A 13,352-nucleotide genomic window follows, 5' to 3' on the forward strand; every position below is an offset into this window, starting at 1 on the left:
TAAGCATTCAACACATCCAAAGTTAAAACTTTGTTAAAACAAAGTAAAAACTAAGCGAGCTTTTAACTTAAAATGCTGGAAGCAATTTATTACTAAGAAAAAATATTCAAGCATCATAGAAATAGGCATAATTAGGGGCCGGCCCCGTGGCTGAGTGGTTAAGTTCACGCGCTCTGCTGCAGAGGGCCCAGTGTTTCGTCGGTTCAAATCCTGGGCACAGACATGGCACCACTCGTTGAGCCATGCTGAGGCGGCGTCCCACATGCCACAACTAGAAGGACCCACAACTAAGAATATACAACTATGTACCGGGGGGCTTTGGGGAGAAAAAGGAAAAAAATAAAATCTTTAAAAAAAAATAGGCATAATTATGTGATAAATAATAAAAGAAGCATTTATTTCTTTCAGAAACGAACAATTCAGATTTAAATCCCAAATGAAGAATACATTCTGATTGAGTTCAGATAAGCTCAGAAATAAACGTTGTTTTCAAAGTTCAAATATAAGATCACAAATTAAGTTTGCTGGGAATACTAAAATGTAGAAAAGAGGTTATAAATAAAGAATGAGTCAGTTTTGAAGTATTTTTATTTCTTCTTACATTAAATGACTAAAAAATTAATAACTAATTTACTTTAAACACTACTAAATAATAGAATTGCCTCTCACTTCCATAGTACTTTCACTATAACAAAACAATGAGAAAATAACAAGATGACACTGATGAATTTTATCTATTCAGAGATTGAGAAATGAACTATATAATTGCCACTTAATTCTGTAGCATCAGGAAGCCTGAGTCAGGAACGTCATTGTTGGTAATACATTTTTACTGAAGTTTGGCTATTTAGATAATTTATTAATTCTCTCAGATTTTCATTCAGAAATTATTTAAAGTCTCAAAAAGACTTTTGTTTTTAGATATGTTTTACATTGTTAGGAAGTCCCATTTTAAAATGATGAGACTTAAATAAACGTTAGTAAAGAATGCTGGAAAACCCTAGATCCAGTGATTCTTCTATGTTTGGTAACATTTTCAAGACTCAAGTATATGATTCTATTTAAGGAGTCACTAGATTCCATAAAATGGATTCTATCCCACCAAATGTTCTTAGATTTATAGCTTAAATTTAAACTAGTATAATAGCTGCTAAAATTTAGAAATCTACTTTCACTTCAGCAAGTAGATTATCTCCTTGCTTTCTAAAACTTGCCTACTTCATCGATGAAATGGTGGTTGGAAAAAATAAAAAAGTAGATGAAATATTCACTAGTAAAAGTTTATGCTAACACGTACCTTTGATCAAAAATATATACATATAAATAAGCAAACACACACACACATATACTCCATTTGTAACCACTGAAAACAATAAGATTTGGGGAATATTTAGGGAATAATGATTTTTAAGTATGCCTATTCTTTACATGGGAAGCACAAACTACACTAGGGAGGTGAACACTCTAAATTTTGGATTATTTTCTCAATTAACAACTTGTATTTTTAGAATAAACTGAGAATTTCCGATTTATAATAAACTGCTACATGTTAAGTGGTAACCTCTTTTCTAACTGTAGAGTCATTATTTTCTTCTACACTGTCCTCCTTTTCCCATGATTAAATTTGACTGTGATGATAACTGTATCTTTATCTTCTTAGGTTTTAATGAAAAGAAACTCAAAATACAAGTCCAGGATAAAAAGAAATAGTTCATAATACATATTTATCTGTTATAAAAAGGACAGTTAAGCATGATTATATTTAGAGGTACCAGAATCAAACATGGTGGGTTGAACTTACCCTTGCCAGAGAAGTTCATCATTTGCGAGGTCCTGCCAAACACAGGAAGCTAAGCAGAGGTCAGTTGCATTCAGGTAGGACAAGATGGTAAAGCTTAGCTCGGGGGGCAACATTTCCAAATTAATGAATCCTTCCTGTTCTTTAGATTTCCTTGCTTTCAAAAGATGATATATGTCAATGCCTCCTTGGACTTGTTTACGATGACTGGTGTTAGGAATGCTGCTGGCAGCCATCCTCCTGCTCTGCTCTCTGCTGAGGTAGCCTTGCTCACTATAGCCTTCCTGCTGTAGCTGCTGGTTTCTGGCCACTCTCCACAGCCCCTGACCCATCTGCAAGCCTGAGAGAAAAGCCAGAAGGTAGTAAGAAGGTTACAGTAAAAAAGTAACCCACCTTTCCCTGTGGTACAACAACTCTGACACGAAGCAATCCTGTATCACGATTAACATTCCTCATTAAAGCATATTAAAAGGAGCAGTGTACTATAAAGAATACTTAGAACATCATAAGTACAAAACTTGGACAGCAAGCTTTCAGAAATATTTGGTTTGCTCATCACCTTTATCCCAGTTTGCTAAAGACTTTTAAAGTCCATAGGTGACATAACCATTTTTCACACGGTAAGATTTAAAAGTTACTGATGTCCTAAAGACTCTTACAAATTATAATTACGTGGACTTATGGGCCAGTATTAAAATACAGCTCTGATCAGAGCACAGGACTTTAGTTAAAAGGTCTCTAGACCCTGCTTTTTATCATAACTCAGGCTAAGCTAAGCTAGCCCCTTTTAACCAAACTCCCAGATGCATAACAGCTGTGAAACAGGCTTTTAGTTTAATTCTTGCCAGTCTGCACTTAAGTTGTAGACTGTAATAAAATGTAACATAGGCCCTGAAGTCTAATTCAGAAACCTTATAAATTAGACACCTAGAACTCCAGGATAAACAGCTCAGTAATGACTATTTGGTTTTGTTGTTGCTTTAAATAAAAATTATAATTTAGACTAATTTTCCAGTTCTTCTGCACACAGCCCTATGGATTCCTCAGAGGTACCTGGGAAAAGGCAGGAGAGGGTGCGCTCTAGCCTCTTCCACCTCCATTTGACCTTCAACCAGAGCAGCTCTACATTTATCTGTTACAAATATTGGACTTCCTCATATACAAATATTTAGAAAACTACTGACCTAGACTTCCTATTTGACCTTGGGCTTAAAATAACTTTTCCTGAGCAAATAAATTCATTGAGAAAAATGAAATCAGGAAGAGCTTTTAACTAATACAAATAATTACTTTTAAGATCTCTTTTCCAAACAAAATATTCTTGTTTTATAAACCCAAGTTGACTACTAATATGTGTGTCTGTATTTCAAAAATTGGGGGAAAAACTGATTTTCATATAAAATCATTAAAATAAATATCATAGCATGACCTAACTTTAAAATACGGTTTTGTTTTAATTAGCTGTTTACAATAAGGACTAGCGAAAAAAAACAAACAAACCAAAAAGCCCCACTGGTGACCAGAAATTTTGAAAATTATTCAGAATAATTTGAAAATTGAGTAGAATTTCAAAGAATGTCAAAGATACTTTTTAAAAAATATGTAAAAAGGCACGATCCACGTGTATACGTACTGAGTTATTGGCTATTATTTGGATAATGGTCACTATAACTGGTCACTTATTGATCAAAACAGAAAAAATAGTCCAAGATAATTTTTTACCCTTCTTCCTTACGGTGAACTGCTTGGAAATCCAGCAGCTTAAGCTATAAAAGGACGGGGGGTACCAAGAGAAGGAATATATTAATGATTTTTAAATGTGGGGAAATTTGTTTTTGCAAAGAAACCACAAAAGATAACCTTTCCTCCCTCCGCCACATACCGCAATAATGGTAGCAGTTCCTAAATTAGTGGTTAAGCTATAATAATTAAATTCCTATTTTTAATATAAAATATTAAGAGAAAAGACAAGCCACAGACTGAGAGAAAATCTTTGCAAAATACTTATCTGATGGACTGGTATCCAACATATACAAAGAACTCTTAAAACCAATTAATAGAAAAATAATAACCCAATTTAAATTCTCAAGAAAATCTCACAGATGCCTCACCAAAAAAGATATACAGATAGCAAATAAGCATATGAAAAGATGCTCAATAACACGTTATTAGGCAATCATAAATCAAAACAACAATAAAATAATACTACTCATCTATTAGAATGATTGAAATCCAACACTGACAGCACCAAATGCTGACAAGGATGTGGGAATGCAAAATGGTACAGTCACTTTGGAAGACAGTTTAGCAGCTTCTTACAAAACTAAACATGTTTTTACCACATGATCCAGCCTTCACGCTCCTTGGTATTTACCCAAATAAGTTGCAAACTACGGCCACACAAAAACCTGCACATGTATGTTTATAGCAGCTTTTAGTCGTAATTACCAAAACCTGTAAGCAACCAAGATATCCTTCAGTAGGTGAACGGATAAACTGTCCTACATCCATACAATGAAATATTTAGCGCTAAAAAGAAATGAGCTATCAAGCCGTGAAAAGACATGGAGGAAACTTACATGAATACTACTAAGGGAAAGAAGCCAGTCTGAAAAGCCTATATAATATACAATTCCAATTATATGACATTCTGGAAAAGCCAAAACTACAGAGGGAATAAAAGGGATTAACACAGAAAAAAAAAATCGATAATAGCAACAAAAATTTGTAAGGAGTTTTAAGTTTGTTTAATGTTTAAATACGCCATGTCACATTACAACACCAGTAAATTTAATTTTGACACAAATTTAACATTTTAAGACTCACAATCATAAAGAAATTTTTTTTCTTTATGTATTTTATTTTCATCATGGCAATTTCTGTTTGAAAATATCTAGAAATCACATTGACTGCTAAGCTTATCTAGCATATCTGTTGTCATGTTAGATGATTACATTTATTCCTCTCTTTTGGTTTTGCACTGCTAAAGATAAATAATCAAACATGGTAACTGTGATGTTTGAAGTCTCAAGATTTAAGGCATTTAATATTAAATTCTGTGTATTCTCCCTACAGCATCTTTCTAGTGGCATATGGTTAAGCAGCTGTTGTTACTCTCAGGGATGTTGCTAGAGAACAGAATCAGGGTGATTTCCCTAGGCTGTGGACTTCAATGGGGATACTTCAATTGAGCACCGGATAACATGATCCAGAAAGCATCCGGCTGGTAGAGAGAGGTAAAGCCAGCAGCTGGTTCTTGGAAACAAAACAAAACTTGATAAGGAGGGTGGAGGTTTGAGGCTCATATACAGGTTTCAGACAAAGAAAACTGTATTTTTTATTTTCCTACTGCTAAACAGCACTGCAAATTGCCCTTTTGGGGCATCCTTTTCCCTTTAAAGCAGTTCTTGATACTGGACAAGAACACAGTGTGATAAACTACTTGGGGAGGATAATATAACAATACATTAATATTATATATAATAGTAATATAAGTTTATCCTTTGGAGAAAGGAGAGGGTGTCCAGTGTTCCATCCCCACTCCCAATCTTCCTTAGGGTAACAGAGATGTGGAATGTTGGGTGGAACTGTCAGAAAAGTGATAAAATTCTTAAGAGGACATGATATCCATTGCAGAAATTGTCAAGCAAGTCATAGAGGGAGCATAATGTTGTAGACTCTGAAGTCGAATAGACTTGAGTTCAAATCCTGACTCCACTCATTATTATTTACAGGACCTTGGGGAATTTACTTGACTATTCTAAGCTGTAGTTTCTTCATATGTAATGTGATAATTTGCATATTATATAATAACAATACCTATAGCTCAAAAGGCTGTGGTATTAAGTGAGATAATGCATATAAAGTTCATTCTACAACAAATAATCAACAAAATTTTAGGTATTAATTTGTTTTGACAAAATCATAGTTTCATAAAGTGAAAACGATGAGCACTTTGTTATTAATGATACTTTAATCGTCCTGATGTTCTGCCTGCTAAATAAACTCATTTGTTCACGTTGACAGGTGTACAGCTTTGCAGGGTTTGTTCACACAATTCTTCATCTCCTTTAGTTATCTGATACTTCAGCCATGGTTACTTTTTTCCTCATAAATCCAATTCCTTAAATCAATGAGCAAACCAAACCAAAACACCCCAAACCTAAAAACAAAAAGCCTATGTTATGTTCCACAAAAAAATTTCAAAGGTCAGCATGCCGTACAACAGTGCCAATAGCAATGGCATGAAACAGGTCCATGTGCTAACATTAGTAACCTGTCAACATCTGGCTCCAAAAGAGATACAAAATACGATACATTCTCATGCTGGGTTCTGGCATGATTTCAAATTCTTGAAAACAAGTGTTTGGCCTGAATCAACCAAAACTTGACTTCAAAGCACAAAAATCTTAAGATCTGTCTTAAAGTTTTAACAAAATTTTGGTATAAAGATTTTCAACATTGAAATAGCATTATAATAGATATAGTACTCTGTGTTTGTGCCAGTTATTTAGCCAAAAGAATTAAGCTGCATAGTGGAATCACTGAATATGCAAAAAGTTTCATATTGAAACAAATTAAAGACAAAAGAAGTTTTTGTACTTGAAATAGTTTTGGTGTAAATATAAATTCTGTGATGAAACCATAACCATTGCTGATAACTTATGTGTTCACTCAAAACACGTTGAGGAAAATAGAATATTTATTTCTTGGAAATAATATTTACTCTCATAATAGGATAATTAGTCTAGTTCATGTTCAAATAAAAGAAATATAGTCAATCCTGTAATTCATGCAGTTCTGTTCTATAAAGTCACTGCAAACACTGAATTAGCGAATACTGAACCACTGCTCCAGGAGAAACACAGGGTTAGGTTCCTGGGAGCTTCTGGCCATATTTTGGCTACTGAGTGTTTCTGTTTAAAGACACCTTACGTAATATACATTGTTGATTCGTTAACATCAAACTCACAGTCCTGCTGGAAGCTTATCTAACACAGGTATTTTCTCTGTAAAGCCCCATCACAGCCTTCCAGCACTCAGGAACACCAGACAGCACTTCAGCACTAAGCTTGGGGGCCGTTTTAAACAGTGAAATCAGCAAAACAAAAGTACAAAAATGTGAAAAAAGTGTCACTAAACAGACCATGAAAAGGACACGTTTACAATATGAGAGTAAAACAAGAAGGCAGAACACTGCCTTCCTCAACCAGAAATGTGTGCCTCACAGACCACAGATTTTGCAGCTCTGCACATCTCTGGGTCTGACGGCAAGTATGCCATGAGTACTGATTTGGGGGATGAGAAAATAAATTTTAGTGAGTAGGCAAATTCACAAATATAAAATCTACAAATAATGAGGATCGACTTTAAATTAATAGCATTCAAGATGTCCCAAGCTTTTTCTTCCAAATTTGAATTTATTTTGTTTCAACTTTCTTTATCACTTTTGGAGGATTTATAAAATCCTTTCTAAGGAACTTCAAAATGAAACCAAAGATATTTTCTCTTGGTCTCCAAAAGTAGAAACAGTACTTCATTATTTATCATCTGACAGAAATAAATAAAATTTTCATAATTACTTAGGTTACAGAGGAGAAATTATGCTAACAAAGAATTCTCTAGAGGATTTCAAAGTTGAAATTCTTCCTTTCAGAGGAGACAAAAAATTATGGGGAGAAAAATTAAGGCAAGTAGGATACTACATGTTCTTATTTTTCAGAATAGTAATAAAATTGATACTTAGAAACAAAGATTTAGATACTATTTAGTAAGTTTAATTATATCTTACAGAGAATGATTAATACAAAATAAAATAAATCTCAGGACTCCTTTTTAAATTGGATGAAGTATCAAATGAAACAGTGGCCAAACAGGAAAATGAATATTATTCAAGAATTTCTGTTTTCCTGGAATTATGTGAACATGGCTATCAACTTAATTAATTTTCATCATTTTAATAGAATAGTCAAGTAATGCTCCCTGGCAGAGCTATTATACGCTGTTTCACTTTAAGGGCCAAATATTCATGTTTGATTCTGTACTACCTGCAAATGCACTGATGTACATGAGTACATGTACATGCAAATGTCTCATGTGGACAGGAGACTCAAAAGCCTGGCACTAATGGCTACTGAACAGGGATTAGTAACCAAACTGAGCAGCCTTGAACACTCAGTGGTACCGTGGACAAATGTCACATCAGTTGAGATAGTTATTTTAATTTAGTCTCATGGATTAGAATTTCATATTTTGGTCTCTATTATCATATCTCACATTTCAAAGTTAACTTTCTGTTCCTAAAGTCCTATACTGCCATGGCACAGTAGCTGGGATGACATAAATGCAAATTAACATAATTTTAGGAAGATTTTGGCATTTTTCAAAAATAAAGTCTTTGAAAAATATTTACCGAGAAGAGTGCATAAAGCTTCTTGTTTAAATAAATGTTAAGCAAACAGCCACTATCATCTCTAAATGACCTGTTGTACCCCTACCTGACAACATTTTAGGCATATTACATCTATGGTTATTATGCACATATGGTGTTTTTCCTTCCACAAAAGCTCTTTTGGTGTTACATAGCTTAATTTTAGCCAGCCCTGGTGGTCTGGTGCTTAAGACTCAGTGCTCTCATTGCTGCGACCGGGGATTTATCTCCCTGTCAGGGAACCATAGCATCAGTCTGCAGGTTCTCACACTGTGGTGGCTGCATGTTGCTGTGATGCTGAAAGCTATGCCACTGGTATTTCAAATATCAGCAGGGTAACACACGGTGGACAGGTTTCAGCAGAGCATCTGGACTAAGACAGACAAGGAAGAAGGCCCTGGCCACCCAATTCTGAAAAAACTAGCCATGAAAACCCTATGAACGGCAGCAGAGCACTGTCTGATACAGTGCTGGAAGGTGAGAGGATGGTGCAAAAATACCAGGCAGGGTTCCGCTCTGCTGTACACAGGGTTGCTAGGAGCTGGACTTGACTCAATGGCACTAACAACAAACTTAATTTTAATATTCTAAACTGTAAAATTATTCAGTTAATGCTAACATGGTTTTAGAAATAGGTTTTAATACAGGACCAGGGTAAATATAAATGGTAGGGTATCATCTCATTAACATGATTTGTGACATATCAGTTGGACAGTAAATAGAAGAAAGAATGTTCTAACTCACTTATGATAAAATCTCTTATGGTCAACTCATGGCTTCTTGTTAAAGATGTAAGATTGAGTACATATATTTATCACCTTTCGCTCCTATTAAAATGAAAGAAAAGGAACAAAAAAGGTAGAATCTAAACCTAAAAGAGAAGGAAAACAGGATGTTGAATGGACATGAGATTTCAACAGGTTTCTGTAAGATGAAAGTAGGAGTGGTTACTAAGGAAGCCAGGAAAAGGGAGGAGGGGGATCATCTGGAACAGTGCAGGGAGGGAAGAAGAAGTTTATCTACCTTGCAGAACCCTTAAGAGGTTTTTGGGGGTCCAAAATATTGTATCAATATGAGAATAATTCAGAATAAAGTAAGGAACAAAAATGAGAGGATTAACATCTGTGAGTCACTGTTTCCTTACTTACACAACAATGAAAATAAGATCCCTCTTTACAATTTTTGCGAGAATTAAATGAAATAATATATGTATATGAAACACTAGACCACAACCTATCCCCCAACAAACATACGTCACGTGTCTAGAATGCTTAGGCATCTATTCCAACCCCTTTCCCTTATCCAGGTAAAACGAAAAAGGGTTTTCTCTAAAGAAATTGAATGACCCTAGAGAAAAGACGCCCCTCTTCTTCTCCTAACATTTACAAGTGGCCCAGCACAATGTGCTTTCAAATCAATCAGCCCAAAGCAGGGGCCACCAGCCCTAACAATGCATACATCTATAAATCAACTCATTATTGTCTCAAAGACTCAATATTCAATTATTAAAGTGTGGCTGAAACACTCACAATTATTTGGTTTATTTTTTCCTGATTTCTTCCAGTGACTCTTCAGTAAAAGTTAATTTAATTTTTATCTTAATCTAATAGGTATAATTATAAAATCTTATACTCTACAGATTATATATTTTGAGAATTTGCCTAGAGTAGGAATCCACTGAGGCTCTGCTGTATTTGAATATAGTAAAAAGTTGCATCTTTCTCCCAATTTTAACCTTTCCAGTCCACTTGGGACCCCCTTGAGGGCTACCAAGAAACTCCTAAGGCAGTGTTTCTTAAATTTGGATTATAAATGTGTGACTGAGCTAAAACAAAACAAAAGCAATGGGATAATGTCAAAAGGGACATTAGAAGCCAATTTGGAGGAGCTCCTATTGGTGAAAACTGAGACAATATGGGCATCAAAATAAAAGTAAGGATAGTAATGGATTATAATTCATCCTATAAAAAGAGAATCCATGAGCCTACACTGATGATCAATAAATATATAAATAAAGAAGAAAGGAAAGCTCTTCCTTACAGTAAAATGCTGACCGACAAAGAGAGAAGGAATAATGAAGTTAGGAAAATCATCATTTTGCAAGCATGATAGAAAAAATAATTCAGGCAAGAATTACCAATGGATGCTGAATCTGGAGTTATGATAAAGAATGAAATATTTACAGAGTCTCAAAGTATCTCCCCACATATTACTCATTAATTACAGAAAGAAATTAAGAAATCAGACAGTACTTAACCAAATGATCAAGATCAACCTTTACCAGCAAGAGACAAATGAACATCACGTGCCTCTGGATGTGATATACTCTAAGAAGGACACGATATCAATTATACAGTACTCCAACCAAAAATGTATAACCTGAAACAAATCATGTGGAATATCAGAGAAACCCAAATGGAGTCTGTAAACGAGAGAATTCTTTTCTTCAAAAATGCCAAGGCCGTGAAGTCAAAGAAAAGTGGAGGAACCATTTCAGATTAAAGGAGACTAAAAAACATGGCATCTAAGTGCAGTATGTGGACTGGATCTTGTACTGGGGAAAAAAATTGCAATAATTTTTTATTTTTATTATTCTATTATTGGAATAATTTAAAAAACTAGACATATGGGCTGAAATTGGATAAAAATATATCTATGTTAAATTTTCTGAATTTGATAAATGTTCAGTGGGTATTCAGGGTATATTCTTGTTCTTAGGAAACACACTGAAGCATTAAGGCATAATGTATGCAACCTAGTCTTAAGTGGTTTAGAAAACCAGTAACATCTACCTCTAGATAGAATAATAAACCAAAGTTACAAATTTTTTTAAATTGGTAAATCTGGGTACAGGTTATATACTAGATATTTTTATTAATCTTACAACCTTTCTGTAAACAGAAATCTGGTTGTGGAATCCAGACATGTGAATTTGAAAAAACTCTGAGTCTGACGTGCACTCAGTTTAAGAATGACTGCCCTTGGGCTTAATGTAATACAGACTGAACGCCACGATTAAGGAGATGAGTGCTCAGCACTACGGTTTAAGGGTAGTAGAAGATCTGGCAGGGAAAACATCAACATAGCCAGTAAGAATTATTTTTGCCATTTTTCATAGAAATTTTTATTTTAAAGGGGAGAGAAAATTTTTAAAGAAAGCAGGAACAAAATACCCCTTTAATTTATTTTGTGTGTGTACATTTAAGGCTTGGAATTTCTGGGTGTGTTCCCACACGATATTCATTTATATAATATTTAATAATATAATTATTAAACATATAAATTGTTTTTGTACTATACATCGCCATTTATTTAATGCTTGCTCTGTGCCAAGCATTCTGTTAAAGTTTTTATATGTTATCTCATTTTAATCCTTAAACAACCCTAATGGTTAAATACTATTCTAATTTTATAGCTCAAGAAATAGTGACCCAGTGGGGCTGGCCCCGTGGCCGAGTGGTTAAGTTCGCGCGCTCCGCTGCAGGCGGCCCAGTGTTTCGTTGGTTCGAATCCTGGGCGCGGACATGGCACTGCTCATCAAGCCACGCTGAGGCAGCGTCCCACATGCCACAACTAGAAAGACCCACAACGAAGAATATACAACTATGTACCGGGGGGCTTTGGGGAGAAAAAGGAAAAAATAAAATCTTTAAAAAAAAAAAAAAAAAAAAAGAAATAGTGACCCAGAGAGGTTAAGCAACTTTTCCTGAGATCTCATAGCTGAGAAATAGAAAATTTAGGATTCAAACTCAGGTCTGAGTCCAAAGCTTTTATTCTTAACCACCAAACCTTATGCCCAGAGCTGTTAGAGCCCACGAATGGCAAAGGGAATCCACCATCTGTTTCTTTATCACTGGCTCTCATTTCTTTTACCCCTGACACTGCTTACTACCTACACTATTGTTCCCAGCTACAGCTTCTGTTTCAGGCTACTGTTTTTGTGGAAAGCACACAGGCTCTGATGTGAAAAAAGATCTGGTTCAGACTCTAACACAGAATCTGATTAGCCTGCGGTCCTTATTTTCCTCATCAGAAAAATAACGGATAATTCTTATCGCATGGGGCTTAGAAGGGATAACATTTAGAGAAGCTAGCTCATAGTAGGTAATTTACAGTAAGAGGTAGTTTTGTAGTCAGCCCTCATCTCCTTTTAAATGATAACTCTTATGTGGGTTCTTCCATTACAGAGTATACCGGATTATTTTGGATTTAATTACCTGAGCAGTTATAATCCTGATTTTAAATTTCACTAATTTAGGATCTGTGAAATTTGGAGAGATGCCATTTACCTTTCCTAGGAAAAAATAACAACTAGTAAACATATAAAGTAAGAAAAAGCTAACTTTGCTTAGATTGATACACTATGTATAAAAAGAGAGTTGGGCAAATAAGATCAAGTATTTAGCGATCAGTCAGTGATAACAGAGATACCATTTTGGCAGTTAATTACTACCATCATCTTCAATCACTATCGACATGTTTCTAGAAATGAAAACTTCAAGACTTCATGGGAAGATTCAACAAGTCAAAAGGCCTTTTGCAATATCACAAAATAAATGTCAATTAATAAGAAGAAATTTCTACTAAAGATCTTTATAACACCGTCACATCTCCAGTAATTTGAATTATACAGTGCTTTGTGGATAGTATGTTAACTTCTTAGATCTTTGAAATCAATGTTTCAAAAATCGCTGAGATTGGTATTAAGCCTGTTTCTTGATTACAGAATACTAATATTTACTCAAACACATATTCATTAAGACAATAATAATTTTGGACTCACCTATCATATTGTGCTTTTATTCAATTTTATTATAGTTGACTTATGAAAGGAAATAAAAATTAAAATTATATATATACACACACACACATATACACACACACACACACATATATACAAGCAGTCCTTGCTTTGTATAGTACTGTGCTAGCTACGGGTTAATAGCTATGGGACCATGGGACCATGGGACCGTCAAAGCAAGGCCACAATTCTAATACGAATGAGTTTCAGTTAACATGGTACCATGTGAAGTAAGAACTGTCTATAAATACTAAGATGAGGAATTGATTCCACACAATAGGCTACATGGATAAACCCAGTACCAAACACAGTGCCTTAGACAT

General features: G+C 34.7%; 1 protein-coding gene across 4 annotated transcripts in view; it reads right to left on the minus strand.

The window, feature by feature from the left end:
- FBXO8 (F-box protein 8) overlaps positions 1 to 13,352 on the minus strand; it is a 47,278-nt gene that overhangs the window by 26,373 nt on the left and 7,553 nt on the right. For all 4 annotated transcript variants that reach the window (XM_014842138.3, XM_070505074.1, XM_070505076.1 and 1 more), the window contains exon 2: positions 1,802 to 2,138. In XM_014842138.3, coding sequence (XP_014697624.1) covers positions 1,802 to 2,130 — 329 coding nt within the window. In that variant the 5' untranslated portion in view covers positions 2,131 to 2,138. The remainder of the gene's footprint in view (positions 1 to 1,801; positions 2,139 to 13,352) is intronic.

The sequence above is a fragment of the Equus asinus genome, chromosome 3, assembly GCF_041296235.1.
Source record: "Equus asinus isolate D_3611 breed Donkey chromosome 3, EquAss-T2T_v2, whole genome shotgun sequence".
In the NCBI taxonomy this organism is placed as follows: Eukaryota; Metazoa; Chordata; class Mammalia; order Perissodactyla; family Equidae; genus Equus; species Equus asinus.